The following is a 24,965-nucleotide window of genomic DNA, read 5'->3' on the forward strand; positions in this document are numbered from 1 at the left end:
CCATTATTTTATAAGATTTGTCAAAATTGTCTACCAATAAATTTTGATATAAGAAAAATGACCAATGAAAATAAGATTTTTTAAACATAAGAAAAATATTTATCAATATAAATTAACAAAGTAAGATTTCTTAAACACAAGAAAACATGTATCAATATAAATTAACATTAAAACAAAAAGAAAAGGAACTGAGAATGCAAAGTTTTAAAACATAATTCTATTATTTTATAAGATTTGTCAAAATTATCTACCAATAAATTTTGATATAAGAAAAATTACCAATAAAAGTAAGATTTTTTAAATACAAGAAAATATTTATCAATATAAATTAACATTTAAAAAAAAAAAACAACGGAGTAAGAATCAAAGATCTTTTAAGTGTTTATTTTAAGCTATTGCTGCGAAAGAGGCACCAAAAGGTTAAAACATAAAATACTTGTGTCTTTTAAGATCCTTAAAATTCTTATTCGAAGATTACCTCCTATTGCGAGGGCCCAATCCGAGACAAGAAATAACATTAAAAATAAAATGGAACGGTATCCAGGGGGTCTGGAAGGCTACCTTCAGTCCTGGCTATACGTAATTTTGGAGCGACGTAAAAGTGACTTCTGAGTCAAATGGTGAAAACCCCAAATTAGACGGTGTCACCTGTTTGCCCGTTTGATATTAAAGCGTATAGGAGTTAAGTATAAGAAGGCAAACAGGCTACTAGTGAAATCCTCCCTCCCCCTTCTGTATTCCTGGCCAATGGGTGCAGATCATGAGCTTCCTTGCTCTACCCCTGCCCTTGCCCTCACTCAGGAATACAACTGTCCTACAATTCTGGGGCTTCAGCCTGTAGCTCTGGTAGATCATGTTGCCAGGGTGGACTGGACTTTGCTAGATTCCATTCCAGGAGAAAGAGGTGGCTCTCAGAGAGTATGTTATCCTCTGCAATCTGTTTTCATCTCATATGAATAATGGGTATGGATTAGATTGACCCCAATCATTAGAGTTGGATGGTGTTTTGAGATTGGCAATGGGTTTTAGGAGTATTGTTTTTTTTAATGCGAGTGATGCTAAGTCGATGTAAACTAACGAAAATGGCTGTTGTTGGGTTGGGTGGCGTTTTCGGTTTTTGTTAAATGGGTTCCTCAAGAGTCCTGTTTGGTTTGTAGTTGTTTTTTCTTGGATTAATGTGCAGTAATGGAAACCCCTCTTAGGTTTGCATTTCTAAATGGCTCGTGAGAGTTTTGTGTAGAAGGATTGGGTATGCTGTGCAATTTGAGCATATGGGTTCTGAAGAGTTTAGTTGTCTTAAAAGTTTCAAACAAACGTCATTGAATCCGTTTTCTATTCTGTACTTTTACTATTAACTGCATTAAGGATGAGTAGTTGTCTTGATCTAATCTAAACCAGTGTAATTGGACAGCGTTTGTTGTTTTTACCATTCGGGTTCTTTTAGATAATTGTTTTTTTTATAGTTGGTCTTGCTTAGATTGATGTAACCTAATGAAAATAGCTGTTATCGTATTGTTTTTCTTCATGTTTAGTAAGAGTCTTGTTTGATAAAGGATCATGATATTTGATGAAAATTGAAGAAATTGGCCAAATTGGATGGCATTTGTTGTTTTCATTGATGGGGTTCCAAAAATCTTGCTTTACATGGGCTCGGTTAGTAATTGGATGAAAGATATGCGACTGTATTTAATTGAATCTTCAACTTTAAGATCAATACTTACATTGGAAATAATACTTTTAGGTCTAGAAAAGTGCAAACAACCTTTGCCTTAAATTTGGATGCCCAACATTGATTTTTTTTCTTTTTCTAATCACCCATGGTTTTGAGTTGTGTCGTGTTGGAAATCTAATAGGGAAAGTAAGATGTTGAGAGAGGGTGGGTGAATCAAGATCTATAAAACTTCTATCTCAAACATGAATCACATTCACACTTGATTGTAATAACCCTCTTCAAATCTGGTTGTAGATGGCTGTAATAATTTCTTTCAATGCTGCCCCTTCTGCTTTGCTTTTTTCGAACTGCTTTTTCGGTTCTGCTTTTTCAAGCTGCTTTTTTTGTACCCACTTTTTCAGCTTGCTTTTTCGGTTCCGCTTTTTCCGACTACTTTTTCGTATCTGCTTTTTCGGATTGCTGCTATGTTGAATCTCAAGACCATATTTTCAATAGTGTCAAGATTTCCAGCTTGAAGGGATTTTGTCTTTCAAACTATAGAGACATAATCTTCAGAAAATTTCTCAATTTCTTTGATATTTCCAAGCATACTTAAAATAAGCTCTTCCATTTCTTTTATAGTGTTCTCACAAGGGCTCCATCCTTCATTTTCTCAATGTGGGATAAAACATAACTCCCTTTATGTAACTTATGTCTCCAATGTGTTATAAAATAAAGGGGACTCTTTTAATTTAAATATTTCCCACAAACTATAGTCTATGCATTAATAAAGTTAAATATTTAAATTTAATTTTATAAAATAGCTTTATCAATGCATAACAAATCTTATCAATGATAAACAAGTCTTCTTGCCGATTTTAAACAATTACCATCGACATACCGCTGCCACTGGATGTCCGACCATATCCAAGATGACTTACTATAAATAGTAAGTATGCCCAAAGTTGCCTCAAAACCCCTCAAAAAGACTTACAACTGAAACTATCTAGGTCAAATGGCCTCTAAGCCCCTTTAATGTCTTGGTTAGCCTACGGGACCGTGGAGAAATAGGCTAATGACAACATCATGCTATGAATGCTAAAAAGGGGACATTACAGTCCGCCCTTCCCAAAATTGCTTGTCCCCAAGCAATGGTCGAACAACCTAATCAATCCACCTGGATCCCAAATGTAGTCATGAACTATACTGCTGTCAATCAACATAGGCTCCTGCAACAACCTCTGAAAATTAACCAAGAGGAATCCATAATAAAATTGGCAAATACAACTCACCCAAACTCCAAAGTCAGGAACCCATGAGAAACAAGCTCTCGAAATATCAGAACCCAAGTAGAGTAGATAACCCAAACTACCAACATAGTAAATACCATCAACACATCCCACTAGCCTATGTGGAATGTACAATACAATTTTGCAACAACGATGAATACTCCCGCATGAAACTGCACCAAATATAGAGAATCCACACACTGCACACCTACTGCGATTAACACAACTCTGCAGATCATCGGCCACTGTCTCATAACTTTAACACCCATGCACTGCTGATGGTGAATAGTCATTACACGGTAGATAGCAAAAACGAGAGCCTAGACCAAACTTGTCTGCCATCAACTCCTCAACACATGGAACAAAAGCAAACCGATGAACATATTCTATAGTATAATGCCGGTAAAAAGAACCAATCCCAGTCAAATACTCATCCTGTAGACGTGATACAACCAACTGTGACTGATCATCAGCTAAGTCAGAGGATGATATAGCCAAGAGTGCAGAATCAACAACAACATCACTAGTCTTTGTGCCCTCCAAGTCAAACATACCACAATGCTCAGCTGCAGCACCCAACTCAGCTGAACCTGCCTCCAGTGGAAACGGACCAAATATGCCAATACTAGTGTCATGGATAGATATATCCTCATCTCCACTGCCTCTATCAACCTCGACCATGGACATCCTCGGATCACCAGACACCACGGTCAGTGATTGTACAGAATCTGGTAAAGACTGAAGTCGTTCCAACTCCACGGTCACCTCAACTAAATGAAATTGTGACTCCTCGAAAGCCAACTGTGTACTCTCAAGAAACTCAAAAGTCACCTCAAGCTGCTGAGTAAGCTTACTCACCTCATCTTCCTTGACCAATAATGCGTCATATGCTGTACTACCCCAATCCATAAGATAATCTCTATCGGCTACCAACTGCATATAATTCTATCTCAGAATCCGGATAGCCTCCCATAAAGAGTGGATCTCTGTCAAGGAAAGATAACTGCCTCCCTGCTCATCACTAGCAGGAGAACCCCATCCATAAACTGCTAACAATTGACGAGCAGCATCGAAATGCTCGAAAGCGATAGAAATGTCTCGCTCGCAAACTCTCAGCTGACTAGACGCATGATTGTGCTGACTGGTCAAACTCCTATACTCTACCCTTGGTACACTGCCCAAAGGAGTAACCTCAGAATGGCTATCATCTGTAATACTCAGATCCTGGGACTCTTCTGTAAACTCTGTCATATCTGAGAGATCATTAACCCATTCCAACAAGAATGGTCGACTGGATATATGAACAATGCCCAACACAGGTGTGTAAAAACTAAATCCAGCATCAAACAAGCTGCTGGCATGGATGAGAACTACACCTGGCAAGCTACTAATCAAGTCCATGATGGTGCAATAGATACTACTACTAAAGAATGATAAATATCTCCGGTCAAAATGATCCCAAGTACTAAGATAAGGATCCCAACATCTAATCCATGAACGGAAACCGATTGGCAATTCAAGTAAACTTCTTACCTGAGTAATGTGAACAATACCAACTGACTTCACGCACCTGTCTATTGTCTCTGAATCCAGAGTGTGAATGCTAGACGTACTCATATCATCATCAATATGTGACCCGACTGTAAAAGGAAACTGAGTCCCTGCTATATGCGCTAACTCCCGAACTGAGCTCACCTCAAGACAAAGCTCGTCCACATGTCTCTCAGAATCGTGGAGAGCCAAATGAATACACACCAAGGAATTCTGAGTATCCTCCAGCTCATGAGAAAGCTGGTCAACCTCCTCCTCCTCCTTCTTCAATGCATCTAAATAGATCCCTGTAAGATTAAGGAGATGATCACGATCTGAAAGTAGGTGTATGTAACTTATCTTCATTGCCTCCATGCCTTCCTTAATCTGTTGTAAGTTGTCACAAGAAGAACCTGTTGTGACTCCTTTCTGTCTCTCCTGCAGTTGAATCATCCAAATGTGATTCTCAATCAATCCATGTATCCTGTCATGATGAGATAAAGCCGCGACAATATCCTTGTCCCCTGTCTTCAGCTGGCTTGCCAAACCAAGTGAAGAGCTACTAGCCTCTATCTCATGTGAAGAAGCATCCAACTGTGCTTGATACTCATTTTCTGCAAAGTCTTGAATGCTCACTTTCTGATCAACTGTACTATCCTCAAACATGACAGTATCCTCAACTGCTGTAACTTCATTCAGCCCAACTGTATTGGAATCACTATCTGTGTCAATCACACAATCCGGTGTGCCTGTGATATCACCTTCTGATGTTACTGGCTCAACCCGCACAACATCTGTAATACCTTCTGCCTGTGAAGATGATGCAAATAAACCATTACCTGAAGATGTGCTAATGTCTCCCTGTATCGAATCAGCATGTCTGTTAAACTCCTCATACAAGTTTCTGCTTGTCATAGGGAAGGTATGATCCTTAGGCCTATCAAAACATTCAATCAATCTCTTAGTAAACTCTACATATGAGGTAATGTGTGCATGACCCATAGTGACCGTACCATGATGCCACCACTCGTGTGCTAACCCATCTAGGTGAATTGCTGCATACTTAATAGCTTCTTCCTCAGGCATAGGGTTCATTTGAAAGTATGTATCAAGCTTTTGAATCCAAGCTCTTGCTGTAGACTTCCCTGAGCCATCATAATATGGTAACTGAAGTTTCCCTCCTTTCTTCTGTAGCTCATAGCTCTGGTTCCTGTCATGTCCACGTGGCATATGCTTCATTCTCACATCTATATACTCCTTAAAGGTGATTACAACAATAAAATCTAGACCTCCAACTTCCCAATCTCTCCTCAGCTGGTCCTGTATATCAATGATTTGGGGCTCTGGTACGGGTTGCTCTGGAGCTCTAGGAGGAAATATGGGAATCATGGGCCGCGAACTCACTGTCCTAGTTTGCTGGGGTGCATGACCGAAATTGTTCCCAACTTGTTCGCCTCCATTATGTGCCCCATCCTGATTATTGCCATTCTGATTATTTCCTCCACCCATATTAGCATTCAACCCCATTTGACAAGCCATCATCTACCACATTTGACAAGCCATCATCTGCATCATAAGCTCAAATCTCTGACTCTGTTCCTGTGCTCTTTGCTCTACTGATCGCTGTCCCTGTGCTAAGGTGTCTAATAATTGTAAGAATCTTTCCTTTCCCTGATCTGGACTAGCATTCATTTTGTCAAATCTGGCTAATCCAAATTCCCAATAAGACTTCCACAGGATGGCAGGAAACCGCTCTGATACCACTGTAATAACCCTCCTCAAATCTGGTTGTAGATGGCTGTAATAATTTCCTTCAATGCTGCCCCTTCTGCTTTGCTTTTTTCGAACTGCTTTTTCGGTTCTGCTTTTTCGAGCTGCTTTTTTCATACTCGCTTTTTCAGCCTTCTTTTTCGGTTTCGCTTTTTCCGACTACTTTTTCGTATCTACTTTTTCAGATTGCTGCTATGTTGAATCTCAAGACCATATCTTTCAATGGCGTCAATATTTCCAGCTTGAAGGGATTTTGTCCTTCAAACTATAGAGACATAATCCCCAGAAAATTTTCCAATTTCTTTGATATTTCCAAGCATACTTAAAAGAAGCTCTTCCATTTCTTTTATAGTGTTCTCACAAGGGCTCCATCCTTCATTTTCTCAATGTGGGATAAAACATAACTCCCTTTATGTAACTTATGTCTCCAATGTGTTATAAAATAAAGGGGACTCTTTTAATTTAAATATTTTCCACAAACTATAGTCTATGCATTAATAAAGTTAAATATTTAAATTTAACTTTATAAAATAGCTTTATCAATGCATGACAAACCTTATCAATGATAAACAAGTCTTCTTGCCAATTTTAAACAATTACCATCGACATATGGTTGCCACTGGATGTCCGACCATATCTAAGATGACTTACTATAAATAGTAAGTATGCCCAAAGTTGCCTCAAAACCCCTCAAAAAGACCTGCAACTGAAACTATCTAGGCCAAATGGCCTCGAAGCCGCTTTAGTGTCCTGGTTAGCCTACGGGACCGTGGGGAAATAGGCTAATGACAACATCATGCTATGAATGCTAAAAAGGGGACATTACATTGATTCACCACACATCTCAACCTTAACCTTAACGGGCACCAATCTTGGGATAGTCCTTTACTTGCATGATCACAAGATTAGGGTCCAACAATTTGTCATGAGCTGGCATTTGTACTGACTCAGTCTGCATGTGACCTTCACTCTACTTCTCTGGCTTAGCTGTAACATTTTCTTCACTCAACACATTTATGTTTGGGCTTGCTTCGGGTTCATCATCTGTTACCATTATTTCATTTTGCCCTTCACTTTGTTGCACCATGTTGTGAATTGTATCAACAAGATTATTTGTGCCATCATTAATATCCTCTGTATTATCTAATTCCACATGTTCTTGTTCATCTTTTTCTTCCTCACCGTTTTGTTCATCATTAGGAATCAATCCATATATCTTCTTCCATATCCTTCCTCTTCCTCTTTGTCACCGGATAGGTCTTCATCTTTACCTCTGTGATTTGCAGGGGTGCCTCCTACTCGACATCTTCGCTAAGATTTCTCTCGAGATTCTTTATCATTCCTTTTCTCTTCGAGAGGCCACTATGCTTCGTGATAGCACAATCTAGTCACTGCTTCTGCAGCGACACTCATCTACTCAGCTCATTAGTGCCTTTTTCACACCATTATCTCCTTTACATGGTGTGAAAAGGCCTTCTAGCTCCACTAGATCTACCAGGCATTCCAGAGGCATCAAATCTTGGACCGGTTATTTACACTAGCGACACTTCTCTATGAGTGGCCATAGACAGAGCAGGGCCTTTACTCATCAACATGCATATCATTCAATTGTTTGCTTTCTCTTGTTGTTGTTTGTTTTTATTTTAGAACACCTTTGTGTGCTCCTGCTGTTGTTAGCCTTATTGATGTAATCCTCCAGTCCCATAGACCTTTTATTGGACATTAATATCATTATCTTATCTTCCTATCCAGTTTAGGAGCCTTAGTCTTCATCATGGTCTTTATTTTGGCAATTTCATATGTGCCAAATGTTTTGGCTTCCTTGTCTATGGGTTCATCCAGTAATGTTGTGATTGTGGCAACCGTTTCATCAATATTAATCTCATAACCTAATGGTTCTAGCCATGTGATTCTAGGTATGACAACTTGGATGTAGGTCTTGTCTGTATCTACCAGAAAACAAATGTTCTCATAGTACTTGTCAACCAATGACTTAGGTATTCTAGACCTATTCTTCATTTTTCGTTTGAATTCTTCATAGTAACCATCCACGATTGATTCAAAGGTATCTCCCAACTGATTGATAAACTCATTGACTTGTTGGGTGACCGACTTCTTCTTACTCCATGTAACATTACCTTTAGTAGGAAAATAATCTTGCACATAAAAGAATATGCAAACTAACAGGGAACCAAACTTACACATTGTATATTTCACGTTTTGGATGCTTTTCAAATTCTAATTAATTGCTACAGTTGCAGGTTAGGTAGTTTGTAGGAATGACCTTTCTTCACAATTGTCCATGCAATGTCAACTGCAACATAGGGAATGCTGTCTAGCTGACTTGATTGGTAAAACTTGTGAGCTATAACCCTCATAGCAAAATTTGTCTTGGTGTCCTTAATGGTCGAAAATTAATAATGAGAATCGGAATCGGCAGGGCCGAATCGAATCTTGAATCGGCCATGAATTGGAACCGAATCGGCAAATTTAAAAAAACCGTTGAAATTTATTGAGGAACTTATTTCATAAACTTTTTATCGCTGATTCGATTCACAAAAAATTGTTTGGCTTGAATTGAATCGCCGAATCGCATGAATTGTCGTGATTCTTGTTGCTATGGTACTAGAAATTGTCATACTACGTTTATTCCACATTGCCATTGTGTTAGCTTCTATTTCATCTCTGCTTTGACATCAAATGGTCTACACTTGGTTTGTTGTAGGGTAACCAGTCACTTGGTGAACAATTTGTTTCGTTATCTCCATTGGTCCACCCTTTAACCATAACTTCATCTGATGCACTCAGCTAAGAACAACCTTAATCCATTCAACCTTAAAAACCTTGGGAAAATCTAGGGCACACGTGAGTCCGGCCTCGACAATATGCTTGTGCTCCTCCTTCAGTTTCCCATCAATGCACAATCTCTCATATGCATTCCTCAGCTCAAAATCACCTATTTTGCCGATCTGGCACATATAACATAACCTAACATCATGAATCATAATAACCCTAGGTGAGATTGATGATAGGGCACTAGACACATCACCTTTCATTGCAATTTTAGGATATGCCTTAAACTTTAGGAGTTTGACTGCTTCGTTATGAATCAATTGCACATCACTAACCTTTGATGCTTCGCCCTTCTCTATAGTTGAACTTGATGCCATTACCACATTTAGGGTTTGAAGAATTTGAACTTTGCTTTGCTCGGTGTCAAAAACCACCTTCAGATCACTCCCAATTCCCAATGAAATGCTATAAGATATTCGCACAAATCGCTAGCTTCGCTCTGAATTTTCTCTAACTCTTTTAGCTTTGAGATCTCGAATGCAAGTTATTCAAAATGATTGACAAAATTCATTATAAGAGTTGAAAAATTCAATTTTAGGGCCTCATAAATGTCTTGTACACGTAGTAGGTGGACAACAGTTGTGTCGACCTTCTCTGCAAAACTCGGCAAATATACTTCACACTCCTTCAAATCGGCTAGTACCACAACTCGGTCAATACTAGTGATCTCACTCGACCGCTTAATGCTTTATCACTCACTGTTGATACTCGGCAATTATTAGCTTTTCAACTCGACTTCCATACATCAAATGTGTCCTTTTGCATCTAGCAATTTGCTAATTTGGACTTTTACACTTTCAATAGTAGGAACTAATGTATGATTTAGCAAATTTAAAATACAATTCCATACATTCCTCTTTATTTAGTTTGAGGGAGGGAAATCACCTAATCCATTGGATTGGGTGATTATAACTTCACCATGTGAACTGTTGCCTTCATTAGTTTTCTTCTTTCAAGTTTGATTCAGCTGATTTCTCACTTCAACATTAATGTTTGCTTTGCCATTATTTTCTTCATTAGTGGATGCTGATGATCAGGTCATACAGTCTCTACTTAGGTGGCCGACCTTTTGACTATATTTCATGTTTTCTTTTCAGTGCTCTTATTTCTTTATTCAAAATATTGTTCTTCTCCAATAGATCTACCATTGCTGCATTAGTTTCACTAGATCTGCCTTCAGTACATAAGTCCTCAATGCTTTCTTCCTTGTATTGTGTGTCATTTTGCTGGAGTGCCATCTCCTTCCTTCTCTTCAGGGATTCCATTACTTCCTCCTTTGCAGCCTTATACAAGTTGTAAATGAAGCTTTTGATTCTCAATAACCTTTCCCAACTTGTAGGCTTCCATCTACAAGATCTTTGACTCTCAAAGTGGTTAGACTTCTTTCTTAGAGAACTCATCTCTGATACCAATTTTTGGAAATTTAATAGGGAAATTAAGATGTTGAGGGCGAGGCGGAGGCGGGGGCGGCCGGGGGGGGGGTTTAAATCAGGATCTATAAAACTTTTGTCACTTTAAACATGAATCACGTTCACATTTGATTCACCACACATCTCAACCTTAACCTTAACATGCATCATCATATAACGTGTAATATCACATCTAACATCTAATAACACGAATAATACATATAAGCAATAGAGCAACACATAACACCAGATGTGTGGTAACACATAAACCCCCCAACGTGAAGGTAAGACTGCGGTGGGGATAACACCCACAAAATCTTCACTACTGTAGCAATAAAGTGTGCTTGTTAGGGCTACAAAGTTTGATCACTTCTGATGATCTACTTTGTGAGGGTCCGCTCTACTAAGAGCTTACAAGACTGTTAAGTCTACCTTGATTAAAGGAATTTTTTTTGGGGGGGGGGGGGGGTTTAAATCAGGGTCTATAAAACTTTTGTCACTTTAAACATGAATCACGTTCACATTTGATTCACCACACATCTCAACCTTAACCTTAACATGCATCATCATATAACGTGTAATATCACATCTAACATCTAATAACACGAATAATACATATAAGCAATAGATCAACACATAACACCAGATGTGGTAACACAGAAACCCTCCAACATGAAGGTAAAACTGCGGTGGGGATGACACCCACAAAATCTTCACTACTGTAGCAATAAAGTGTGCTTGTTAGGGCTACAAATTTGATCACTTCTGATGATCTACTTTGTGAGGGTCTGCTCTAGTAAGAGCTTACAAGACTGTTAAGTCTACCTTGATTAAAGGAATTTGGGGGGGAGTGGGGTTTAAATCAGAATCTATAAAACTTTTGTCACTTTAAACATGAATCACGTTCACATTTGATTCACCACACATCTCAACCTTAATCTTAACATGCATCATCATATAACATGTAATATCACATCTAATAACACGAATAATACATATAAGCAATAGATCAACACATAACACCAAATGTGGTAACACAGAAACCCTCCAACGTGAAGGTAAAACTGCGGTGGGGATGACACCCACAAAATCTTCACTACTGTAGCAATAAAGTGTGCTTGTTAGGGCTACAAAGTTTGATCACTTCTGATGATCTACTTTGTGAGGGTCTGCTCTACTAAGAGCTTACAACACTGTTAAGTCTACCTTGATTAAAAGATTTTTACATCACAATAAAGTGAGCACTTTGTTAGGAGATTTACAATAGGCCTGTTAGGACAACACTATTAAAATATTTTCTTGATACTTTGGTTAGAATGTAATCAGTACTATGATCCTTCGGTTTGCTCTTGATTGCTGACGACAGATCTTCTCTTTCCAATATTCATTCACCTCAATGTAACAGATATACTTTATCTCCTCTCTACACTGCTTGGTGCCTTAGTCTTTCAACCTCTGATTCACCTTCAACTGCACAATTCTCTCTCTAACAACTTCAACACCATGAAATTCGGTCTTAAACCCTTCTTTTATAGCCATCTAATGAAGCTTCTGGATCTTGATCAACGATTAGGATTCATTCTTTTTGCCGCTTGACCTTTCCATTTTCCTGATTGGTTGATCACATAGTATAGGGATTAATGATCCGCAATTACAGGCGTAATTACCTCCATGATTGACTCCTAGATCATATAAACATGCTTCCAACTCGGCAAAACGGTTTACCTATGAGTTTGTGCCATTCCAAACTCAAATATAAAAATTGTGTTACTTGGCTCATATATCTTTTGCCACTCTGCTCTGCTTGTTCTTTCGTGTTGTTCCTCGACATGAACTTGACTTGGCTATAGCTAAATCTTACTCCTGGAATGCTTGGCGCATGTTGCCTCTTGAATCACTTAGCAACTACTGAAATGCTCGACGAAGCTTATGTGCACTTGGCAACTATAACTGCCTCGACACATATTGAACTTCTTCACTTCTCTACTTAATAACTTGGTTTGTATGATGACTTGGTCACGGTGATGACTGTAGAGCAAACTGTACTCTAAATATTGATAATAATTTATAAATGACAAATTTAATGAGCCAGTTCATCTTGCGTCTAAATGTCAATCCGGGGTCGTAAACTGATGAAAGGTATAGTGGTTGTCTGCTCAAGGAGTGAAGATATCATGCCAAGTGGGGATGAATGCATAGCTAGAACACACGGAAGAAAACCTACAAAAAACCAAAATAAAAATGACGACAGGAATTGTCACTTCCTGGCAACAGGATCTTCTCTACTATGTTCAAGTGACAGGAACTACATAGAAGTTGTAGCAAACTCTGAAACACCAACTTTAACACAAATTTTAAAGCCAAATCTAAAACATGGACTCTAATTTAAATTAAATAAAAGCTACTAAAATTCTCAAACAACAAAGTCTAAAATGAAAACCTTAATACCGCTACCACAATTTTTAATGATTAAGCATGAAGCACAAGAATAAATTATGAATACAAACAATATGTGCAATACTAATCTGGAATGAGACTCAATATAAATAATATAGTTTTTTTGATAGGTAATGGGCCGAAGCCTAGATAATTTTTTAAAATTATTTGTTGAGATTAAATATTATTGTGTGTTAACTCCAGTGGATTCGAAGTCAAGACCTCTCCGGTGAGAGGCTCACATGCTACCATTGTGTTATAGGCTCTTGCCTTCAATATAAATAATTAAGACACTAAAATACCAATTTGTAATAATACATAACACAAGTAATTAAAACAAACAACTTACAAAAATATATAAAATATATTTATATACATTCAATAGCTGCAGAGTGGGTGCCCTTCCTCCCAGCAAACCGATTGAAGAAAATACTCAAGGAACTCTTAAATCAGCTCAGTAGAACAATATTATATTTCTCATATTATGATTCATACATTCTTCTCCCTTTCTTGAATATATGATGGCTTATATAGCCTTTTGCAAATAAAACAACCAAACCTATTTTGATAATCAAAGTTCAGTCTTTATGGCTGAAACTTATTGTTTTATTTTTAATAGACTGTAAAATATATGACCACTCTTTCTATAACAGAAAAACTGATTGCTTAACAATTTACTAATCATGAACAAACCAATTTCTTAAGAATATAACAAACATATAATCTGGAAGCTTGGCTGTAATAGTAAATCATGAAATTTGACCTTTAGAAAACTACCCATAGTTCTTTGCTCATACAGTTTTTGAAGATTTTGCCACATGGGAACCTAATTGGGCATATTCTGAACAATACCATGTTTCGGATTTTTGAGATTTCATCCTTATTTGCCTACAAATCTTACTGTCCTTATTTTTGGCTGATAATTATTCCTGTCAATTTCTTTCTCAACATTCTCCTTGGTCAATATTGTTGGAAGGAATAGTGCTTTAAATTGTTGTGACAATAATGAATGCTAATAAGATTCTTACATAGAAGGTGAGAGGAATCATGTTGCGGATATATATTTCAAAACATAAAATAACAATGCTCTTTAATAATGACAATCAATAATTAATTTTCATAATTTAACCTCAAAACTATATTAAACATAACTTATATATATTAAATCATATGCAACATAAAGTGGTTAAATGATATGAAAATAGAATGGAAATGGAATGTAAGAATAGGATTAAATATGTCGAAAAATGAGACATTATTTGCTCTCATCAATGATTGACCAACATTGCCTACTAAATGACTAAGTGTTTTGCACTAATAGACAATTGCCTTTAGCGTCAACATGTCGATTTGTGTTTTGGAACAACAACTTAATTTTATGCCAACACCAAGAAAGGAAATAAACTTCTCTAAGGCTCCAACTACTTGGTTGAGGCTTTTGAGATAGCTTTAGTAGGGAGATATGAGACAGCTCACAAGAGGTTTGTTGATCATTCATTTTCCAGTTAAGGGGTTAATCACATTACTCACACTTTGAAGATTATGTTTTCATTCCTTTTATGAATAATGGCCATAATGGCCATGCATGAGATTAAACCACTTGTAAATTAACACCGAGGAAAAAGTATCAAGAGAAAGGTAAGAATAAGGTGCTTAGTTTCATAAATCCTCGGAACTAAGCTATGCACTGCTTGGCTCAATACAATCTTCCACATCGTTAAAGCAATCATGTAGGGAAAATCAACTAGAAATATGTCTCCTATGTTGCAAAACCACAGATAAATGCACAAGTAACATTAAGAGTTCACATAAACCAGATGTGCAGAAGTAAAAACATGACGTTTGCTTTCAAAGATTTATATGCTGAAATTCAAATTGATTTGAATGGTCATGTAGATAGCAATAGTCCTCTAATCTACTTAATCTGCTACTGAATTCCTAACTTTTAAACCTCCCAGCCATTTCATTCTTTGTATAGTTTGAAGCATATTGGCACATAGTGATCTTGATTGCCTCTGAGATCTATAACTTGCTTAATCTCTTGCAAGGTGTTGCAATCTGGGTGCATTTGCAAAAAGAAAACGTTTCATCAGCTCTGTAAAATCAATCTGATTAAATATAAATGCATTAAACCTGATTCAAGAGTATGGGCAGATCTAAGGTTTCAGAGAAAAAGTATAGCAGACACAATGCTCCTAGGCTTTATGAAATAATTTAGAGGCAAAAACAGATTATTGTTGGGCTTTTGATCTCGTTTCAACTGTAAGTTTATTTTAATTAACAATCTGGTCTCCATAGGACGTGCCTCTATATACCAGAGGATGCATCATATGTCACTATCAATTTGCCACAGGTTGGACACAAAATATTTCAAATCTGATTTTCAAACTTTGATGATTTGGGAAATCAGAGAAAAGAAATCTAGTTGCAAGAAATTCTCAGAGAATCTGGATCATCTGAGTTATTCAGCAGAGAACATACAATTTTGTGTCTGCGAAAGCAAAAGTCATAAGGTTTAAATCTGATTAAAGCAAATCTGGGTTTTAAAGATCAATCGAATCCATGAAATCAGTTTTTCGATCTGGGAAAGCTAAGAACTTTAAAGTAAGACTTCAAATTTCATATAATGTATTCATGCTGAAATCGGATCCATTTGATTCATTAAATTGGATATATAAGCATTTAAGTACACAAGTAAGTGGAAATAAACAAACGGAGGATGAAATTAATGACACCTGAATGTACTTTGTAGAAGATAAAAATAAATGAATCTAGAATTAGATTGGATCCAGGAAAGCTCAGAGGACAGAGTTGAAACATCTGGGAGAAAAGATCAGCAAAATGAATTTAGCAACATTTGCCATTTGGTAAATAGTTTATGCACAAACTGGAATCCAAAAACTCTTTTTGTTGTTTATCTCTTTGTCTGTGTACCTCTTTATTCTTTTTAATTTTTTGAACTTATTATCTGTAGTGTCAGACAAGGTTGGCTAGTTGTCTTTCTTGTTGGGAATTCTACTGTTAAGGGAAGCAATTTGTGACTGATCACTTGCAGTTGCTTACATGAATTTCACTCCTGCTGCAATGTTGGCCAGGAAATGCTAAACGTTTTCATTAACATAAATGTGTCATATAAAACTTGTCATATATTATTAATGAAGCATGCAATGCTGGATGGGAAATCTGAATATTTTTGTTAATATAGAATGTGCTGTACAAAACTTGTCACAAATTATTAATGATTCAATGAAGCATATTTAGCTCATAAATTTACATTTCAAATTTATACAGATAATCATTTTAAAGTACATATCTTCAAGTTTGTATGATAAATAAGAACATTTTTATTGATATAAAATGTGCTGTACAAAGCTTGTCACATCTTTTTTTGACAAGCAAGAGGCTGAAGCCATTGATTAAAATAGTAAAAAAATACAACCCAACTCGAGAGGCACTGAGAGGACAAAGTTGGGTAGAACTTCAATTTTGCCTATCATTTGAAAGATAGAAAAGAAAGATACAATACGTGAATCAGATTTTTCTTCCCGCATTCTATTGCCCATTCAAAATCCCCTTATCCAGCCCAGTCCTGAGATAACACAGCCAAACCACCAAACAATTCTTGGCCCATTTTGTTAATTTGTTAGTTCGTAATATAGTAAAACCACAAATCTGGAATTTGTCATTTTTAAAACCATATAGCTTAAAAGGAGATAACAGGACTAAGAACTATCATTAACAAAACAAAGAAGAGGTACAAAAATACAGATGAACACAAGAAGCATTTGTTTATTTAAAAAGTGAATTCGAAGTACATAGCCCAGATAAAAAGTCAATTGGTAGGTGTAAAAGAAGGGGATTGAGGTTCTTCCTCCTTTGAGATCCCTTTATCTTCCACTGCTGAGGTATCCAAACATCATTACCAAAATAAACTGCCTTTTTAGCAAGATCTCACTCGCATTAGTACCATATTTGTCAGCATATTTATGCTCTTAACGATGTCTCATCTTCATTAATATATAAATATAATCTACCTTAGCTTGTTGAAAGATCGATTCCCTGATTAGCTAACTTGTCTGCTCTCTTATCCCTTCACGGCATATATGGTTGATTGAAAGTTTGTCAAAATAATTACAAAGCACGAGGGGTTTGGATAATTGGGCATCCAATCTCCAATTAGTGAGGGGGCCTTTCTTGAGGGCATTGATTATTATGGATGTGTCACCTTCTATTTCTAGTTTCGTCAGTCCCAATTCCTTGCAAAGATCCAAACGCTCTACTAAAGCAGAAATTTCTGCTCAATTGTTAGTAGCTTCCCCAATTGCTTTGGCTAGACATGCAATCTCTATCCCTTTATCATTATGAATGCTGCATCCTATACCAGCCTTGCCAAGATTCCCCTTAGATGCTCCGTCAAAATTGAGCTTATACCATCTTCTCTTAGGAGTCTTCCAAACACATTCTTGCCTACTTATGATACTTGATACTTTGAAGGTCCCCTTTCCCCAGGAAAAGGGGGTGGGGGGGTGGTGATTTTCAATCCAATCCACCTACCACACATCTTCTCATCCCAACGAGACATGTTTGCCCCTTTGGGGATCATAGATGCCAATCAATTGTTTGTAAATTCAATGATTGAGGCTTCAATTTTATTGACAAGATGGTCAACCTCCATCTTCTCTTCTTAAAATATTCCTCTATTTCTTTCCTTCCATGGTTCCCAAAGAACTATGGAAGGAGAGGAGATCCAAAGGTTCTTGTAAATTCTATTTGGTTTCAGCAAGTGTGTAATGTCCCTTCTCCCATCTTGATGCTTAAAACCTGTAACAAATGTTAGTAGATGGAAAAGACAACATTAACATATATGAGTATAAAACAATGATTAGAAATTAACAAGATGAATATTCTTAAATCATTTAAGTACTAATTCCCATACTTAACCCACCTAATCCTTTGAAGGAGGCTCTACTCAGATTTACCTAACCCTCTAATGAGAATAACTCTCAGGAATTCATCATGTTAAGAGCACCTTTTAGGGCCTCTGGGATCTCTATTAATGAGTGAACTCATTAACAATACATACTTGGTAGAGATCCCACCTCTAACCAAGCCTCTTGTCTCGAACATATGCATATGATTAACCACTACAATATATATTGTCTCTAAGAAATTCCCTACAAATCTCTCTCTGGGTTCCAATTTGGAATCCCGACATTCAATCAAGAATGCCCTCTAATCTTTGAGTTTTTTTAAAAGAAACTTGACATTCTAATGAATGACCTCTACCAAGTTCTTACTTGATCTCTATGAGAACTATAAAGTTCTCATCTCAATCCTTGATCTTGATAATTTTATCTACCAAATGAGTCATATTTATTTATGAAATAAACATATCAAATGAACATACGTCTTGTTCCCTTTAGTTTTTTCATTTTATAATACTTCATAGAATATACATTATTTCAGTTCCCAACATTCAATATATATTAGTTTAGTTTCTTTACTTTGTCTACCCTGATGGTTTTGTAGTTCAACTCTCTTAGTTATAATTGTTTATTAATCCTTCCATATTTTATTTATCATCCATGTCCTTTTCAAAGAGTTGCAAACCTTCATAATCACAATCCTTTTGAAATGTCACAACCCTTCATAATCATAATCCTTTGGAAAAGTCTAAATGCTTCATAATCAAAATCCTTTTATAAGTCGCAACACTTACATAATCATAATACTACCAAAAAGTCGCAACATTTCATAAACACAATACTATAAAAAAGTCACAACATTTCATAGTCACAATACTGTCAAAAAGTCACAACCTTTCATAATCAGAGTCCTTTTGAAAAGTCACAACTCTTCATAGTTCAAATATTTTTGAAGGGTCACAATTATTCATAATCACAACCCTTTCAAAGAGTCGCATCCTTTCATCATTGAAAATATTTGAAAAAGTCAGTTGTTTTTTCTCATTCCTCTTCTAATAATCCTTTTTTAACTCTTCTCTTCTTCTCTTCTTCCTTACTCTTTAAAATGGACTCTCCTCCCTTTTATACCTTAATTCTAAAGAGTCGCATCTTTTTATTACATCTCTTACCTTTTTATTAGATTTAGTTAATTTATATTATTATATTATTTATTTACTTATTTATTTTGTATTTATTATCATTTATTATTAAATTTTATTTAGAAAGATAACATACTTTCTACAATATTCTCTTCTATATAATTTAATTAATTAATTTATTCATATTAAATTTATTATTAGTTAATTGTTTTAAATATTATACTAAATATAATTTTATTGGTAATATATTATATATGTAATTTTTTATTTCTTATTTCTATACTTGAATATGATTTTCTTTATCATTCTTTATTTAATTATTATTAAAGTTATATTTTAAACTGGGGGCATGACAAAGGGCCAAGCTGAAAGCAAACTTATGATGTAGTTAGGGAAGGCTGAACTCCATCATAACTTAGAACACAACCACTGCCAGCAGTGGTTCGAGAAAGAACAATTAAGAAAAAGGTGAACTTTGTAACCAGCCCAAGTTAACTTGTTTTGAATGCCAGATCTACATTTAAGCAAGAAATTCCAAATTCTTGAGCCTTTAGGGGGATTGGCTTCTCTAAATAGATTTTAAGGAACTAGAGAGGCAAGGTATATGTGACAGAGGATCCTAACCCATTTTAGGTGTGGGAACTTTAGCATTCTCCATGCTTGCCTGGCTCCCAAAGCCTTCCCTTGTAATTTGATATTCTTGATACCAGCCCCACCTTGCTTTTTTGGTTTACAGACTTGATCCCAAGATACAAGGGGGAACTATTTCTTCGCATCTGACCCCTGCCAAAAACTAGTTCTAAGAAGCCTATTAATTTCAACTAGTTTACGACCTGGTAGGTCTACACAGGAAAGTTAATAGATAGGTAGGCTTGATAAGACTGATTGAACTAAAAGAGCTTGTCAAATTATTAATTCAATACATTCTGCTCATAAAGTAACATTTCAATTTAAAAAAAAAATCATTTTAAAGTTTCTGCCTGTTGGGAAACAATGTCATCCATTTTCTTTCCAAGTTAGTAGTTTTGACAATCATGGTCCTGTTTTGTCTTGCATTGGTTGGAGACTGCCTTAAGTTTATCTGGGTAAATTTGGGCAAAAAATTCTCATGCGAGACATACCTTCCATGTGGTCCCTTGTTGGTTAAAAGTTCTCACAAAGAACATTCATATAGTTGCCTGACAGTCCTTGAAGTGCTTGATGACACTTTGATAAGGTACAGATAGTGTAGCTTGAAGTATCTTGGTAAGGTTGGCCAAGAATTTCTCATGCAAGACATGCCTCCTATGTGGTCCCTTTTTGGTTCAAATTTCTCACAAAGTAATATTCATATTTTTGCCTCACAGTCCTTGATAAGTGCTGGATGGCCCTTCAGTAAGGTAATTGTAGCTTGAAGTAGCTGTCAGAATTTTACTCAATGGAAATGTCACGGACACATCCAATGACCATTGGATCCCCCTGCAAGGTTCTTTTTAGTTATTTAATCGAATTTTCTTTGGTTGCATCAAATAGAACCACTCTAACTACTAATGCCTTCGGCCATTTAGAGCTCCATCCAATAACTGTTGGATCCCCTTGCAAGGTTCTCTTTAAGTTGTTTAATCCCTTTGGAAGAAAGGGAGCGGAGACTTGAAGTTTATTTTTCTAAGCTCTAACTCCCAATACCAACCTTCCTTTGATGCATCAAATAGATCAACTCTCTGTTCATATCAAGGAATCAATATGGAGTCCATTTCCTTAGTTCAAAACTTCTATCCATTCTCTCATCATGGTTTTAACTTGTCATGTTTATGTACTTGTTATTCAAAGATACCTTGTGTACCATCTCAGAAATAAGATCAGTGTTGATGCTTTCAATATTTATTCAATTGTGTTACTAACATATTAATTTCCTTATACTGCAAAATACTACACAAGCATCAATCTCGTGTAATTTTGAATTGTAGTTTTTATAACTTTTCAAAAGTCATTACTGAGAGAATGTTGAAACTAAAAAATGATGTTTCATATAATGAACCACAGTAATAGCACTTGCAAGAATGGATCCTTTGTAGTTGTCAGTTTGGTGGACTAAAATTCCATTTGATATATTTGCTGGAAACAGGTGACAGTGGAGGAGCTGGAGCATATATTAACTGAAGTGAGTATGCATATGCTTCCATCTTCAGAAAATATTTCTCCAATTAGAACAATTGCTGGTGGTAGTGTTGCAAATACTATTCGAGGCCTGGCAGCAGGCTTTGGGATTTCTTGTGCCATAGTTGGGGCATGTGGTGATGATGACCAAGGACAGATGTTTGTAAAAAACATGAATACATCAGGGGTCAATCTTTCACGATTAAGAATCAAAATTGGGCCCACAGGACAGGTTCACTATTGCCATCTTTTAGTTGCTTTTGCTTTCTTCTGCAAAAAGCATGTTAGATTGAGCTTCAACATAGTGAAGCATTTAAATATTTTTCATACGTTCAAGAATAATTTTCTGCAATGACAATCATTTTCTGATCGACACAACAGTGTGCATGCCTGGTAGATGCTAAAGGCAACCGCACAATGCGTACATGCCTGTCTGATGCAGTGAGACTCCAGGTACATTATGCTTGTTTCTTTGATAGCTATTAATTTATGTCATATCTGTGGTTGTTTTCTTTTGAGGTGTATTTTGCTCATGTTGTTTATCATCTTGTGCAGACTAACGAGTTAAATGCTGATGATTTTAGAGGATCCAAGGTACTTTAATCTTTCGGGCAAATTGTTTCTTGACAAAGGTTTTAGTGCACATGCTTGATTTTAGATGGATTCAATATTTCTTCTAAGCTATATAGATATTATGATTTTAGCTTAGGATCTTCTGCTGAGCTAAATGTCACAATAAAATGTTCCAGTAGGGAGTGACCACAGACTAACTGAATTTGCCATTATTCATATTTGCTTATAATATTCATGCATCAAAGATTGTGAATTTAAACAAACAGCACTGGAATGACTTTGGAGTTTGGTTTTTCCTAGTGGGTTGTGCTGAATGGATATGGATTCTACGGGCAAGAGTTGGTGGAGAAATCTGTTTATTTGGCAAAGCAGGAGGGTGCATTTGTCTCAATGGATCTGGCCAGTTTTGAGGTGCCACACCTTGAACGTGTTCTTATTATTGTAATATTTGTGTCTTTGATGGAATGTATTGTAGTCATTTCAAATATTGCAGCGTTGCACATCATATATAAGAATTAATATTTGTGTGCTTATGGGCAGGTGGTTCGGAACTTTAGACCACAACTGCTGGATCTGTTGAAGTCTGGGCAGATCGATCTTTGTTTTGCTAATGAAGATGAAGCAAGAGAATTGATGAGGTAATTGGCCCTATATAGTTCTTTTTGCATGAAACATATTGCTCATGCGATTATGGGACATAACTTTGTGTGGTCTTGTGGGTTTTATTTGCTACTAGTGAGTGATCATTACCCAAACACTTGTTGACCAAATTAACATTAGTAAGAAGTAAATTATTTGCACCAAAAATGGATTACTCAACTTATTCAATACAGATATCTATGTAAAGCTGTTGGATATAAAGCATACCGTTATTCTTGTTGTATCAAACAATTTATTTTTGTGTTTGCAGGGATGAGCCTGACAGAGATGCCGAGTCTGCTTTGGCACTTTTGGGAAAATACTGCTCTTGTGCTGTCGTAATGCTTGGTCCTAAGGGTTGCATTGCTCGACATGGAAATGAGGTTATTAGAGCTTGAACAAAATATGTTAATAATTTTAACTACGAATGACATGAACTTTTTTTGCTTATTATGTGATATTTATGGCTAACTTGCTACAGACAGCTCGAGTTCCAGCAATTGAAGGTACAAATGTCATCGATACTACTGGTGCTGGGGATTTATTTGCCAGTGGTTTTCTTTATGGAATGATAAAAGGCTTGCCATTAGCAGATTGTTGTAAAATAGGCTGCTGTTCTGGTGGGGCTGTCGTGCGTGCACTTGGTGGGGAGGTTGAACCAGAGAGCTGGCTGTGGGCTTATGGGAAAATGCGCGATCTTGGGCTTCCAAGCCCAGAATTTGCAGAGTGTTCTATTCAAAGTTCAGCTCCATAATAATTTTTGCAAGTTTATCAAATTGCCATCTTGTTTTTGAGTTTTGAAAGAGTTATTAGGTGGTTAAGTCAGTTTCAGTTTTGATGAAATGACAGTTCATAGTTCATCAAGCAAACAATGGCAATAGTGCAAAGACGTACAAATGACATAATAGCTGAGAATGTTTAGAGTACTGAAACTGAATATTCAGGCGGGGAAAGAATCTATGGATGCTAATTTATTTTGATATTCAACGTTGGGAGCAAACAAATTCCTTATGGAGCTGGAACTAGTAGCATAGCTTAATCTGTAATGAAACTATGGGGGCAACCCTTGAATTGAAAGTTATGCTAGGTTTCTGATAATTTAATTATCTTTATATGCCTGTTCTTTGACATTTCTCATCAAATTCTTGCTCATTGGAGAAAGCAAGATTATATGAATTCTCATTCATGTTGAGTTTTAATATTGAGCATGGACATCGATTCATGCAGTATGGATGTCTTCTTTTTTGGAGGCAAAATATCAAATATTTTTGTAACAAGGGTAAAGGAATACAAAAAACGACTTTCTGGAATAGCACATTCTCTGCAATAATTCATTTCTGATACTAGTGATTCAAATTAGTATGGGGGTGAAAACTAAAACTTAAAAAGACCAAATGGGTAATTAAGTTTGCTAAATTGACTTGTAATAAATTCAAGTGGGGTAGGATGTCAAATTCAATGCGCTTTCCATAATGATGAAGAGCTTATATTGTTGTGTACAACTTAGCATGAATGACAAGAAGTACAGGTTTATCACAGACTTGGAATCCAAGAATGACAAGATGTTAGTGAGGGAATAATGGAACAAATGCTTTTAGGTCAAAGATCTTTATTCAAATTTGTTGTTGATTTGGAGTTTTGAATCAAAAGTTATATATTCTTCTTAGTTGCAAGATTCATCCTAGACAAACTAGATCCAGATTCAGATTTGACCCGGATCTGGATTCGGGCTTGGGTCCTTGAGCATCTGGGCATGATCCTTGATTCTCCCTGTGGATCCGTGGGCCACTGATCCTGATGGATTCACAGGCAGAATCGAGGATCTGTGCTAGAATCAAGGATCCAGCGCGGATCCACGGCAATATAAGGCACAAAAATATAAAACAGTGGGCCCGAGTTAAATTTTTAATGTTTTTTTTTTTTTCGCTTTGGCTGATGTGGATGACCATCTGGGATCTTGCTAGATTCAATTTGGCTGATGTGGATGATGAGTAGGAGGATTATGAGTTCACAATCCCCTCTAGCACTAGTGGAGCTGGTTTGGGTTCTTCTAGTGATGTAGATACTTGCAGCTCATTAGTACCCCTTTGATGTAGATCTTCTTGAAAATTCATTTGATGATTGAAATCAAAAACTTTAGTCTTGAGTCTTGACTCTTGACTCTTATATCAGTGAGTCATAATACAAACTTGAAGTTCAATGATCTATATTTTTGAATTTTCATAATTTCATTTTGTAATTTAGTAATTCAATGTGAGTGTGTTGATTTTCTTTATAATTGTGCAAATAGATCAATTATCAAGTATACTAGATTCATAGATCCATGCTAGAATCATAAATTCATGTGAATTGGATTCATTTCACGAATCACAACTAATATATTTCTCCAATCTCATGCACACAAGTTGGCAAATTTGTTAAAAATTACAAGACTAGTTCAAGGAGTAAAGATTAGAAAGTCTGCTAGATTAGATCAGAAATTTGGTAGGCAGCTGCCTTCTGGTGGTTCCATAAATTGCACTTTATATTGTAGTATTTGCTAGATAGGTTCAGTGCGTTGATATTTCAAATAGACATGAATAAGAAAGACAATTTAAAGGTCTTTGTAAATAATC

General features: G+C 36.3%; 1 protein-coding gene across 2 annotated transcripts; it reads left to right on the plus strand.

Moving 5' to 3' along the window:
- The first annotated feature begins 698 nt into the window (after positions 1–698).
- On the plus strand, positions 699–23,473 carry LOC149559940 (pfkB-like carbohydrate kinase family protein). 2 transcript variants are annotated; one of them, XM_089824371.1, is made up of 8 exons: positions 699–963; positions 21,107–21,370; positions 21,520–21,591; positions 21,694–21,732; positions 22,012–22,122; positions 22,252–22,349; positions 22,622–22,733; positions 22,832–23,473. In XM_089824371.1, exons 2-8 carry the CDS (start codon positions 21,149–21,151, stop codon positions 23,102–23,104), a joined length of 927 nt encoding a protein of 308 aa, XP_089680497.1. In that variant the 5' UTR covers positions 699–963; positions 21,107–21,148; the 3' UTR covers positions 23,105–23,473. The 2 variants fall into 2 exon arrangements, with proteins under 2 accessions (XP_089680497.1, XP_089680496.1); XM_089824370.1 differs by having other exon boundaries at positions 699–918.
- Positions 23,474–24,965: the final 1,492 nt, after the last annotated feature.

The sequence above is a fragment of the Cupressus sempervirens genome, chromosome 4 (genome assembly GCF_028749045.1).
Source record: "Cupressus sempervirens isolate cs-2001-9-10 chromosome 4, ASM2874904v1, whole genome shotgun sequence".
NCBI classification, from domain to species: domain Eukaryota; kingdom Viridiplantae; phylum Streptophyta; class Pinopsida; order Cupressales; family Cupressaceae; genus Cupressus; species Cupressus sempervirens.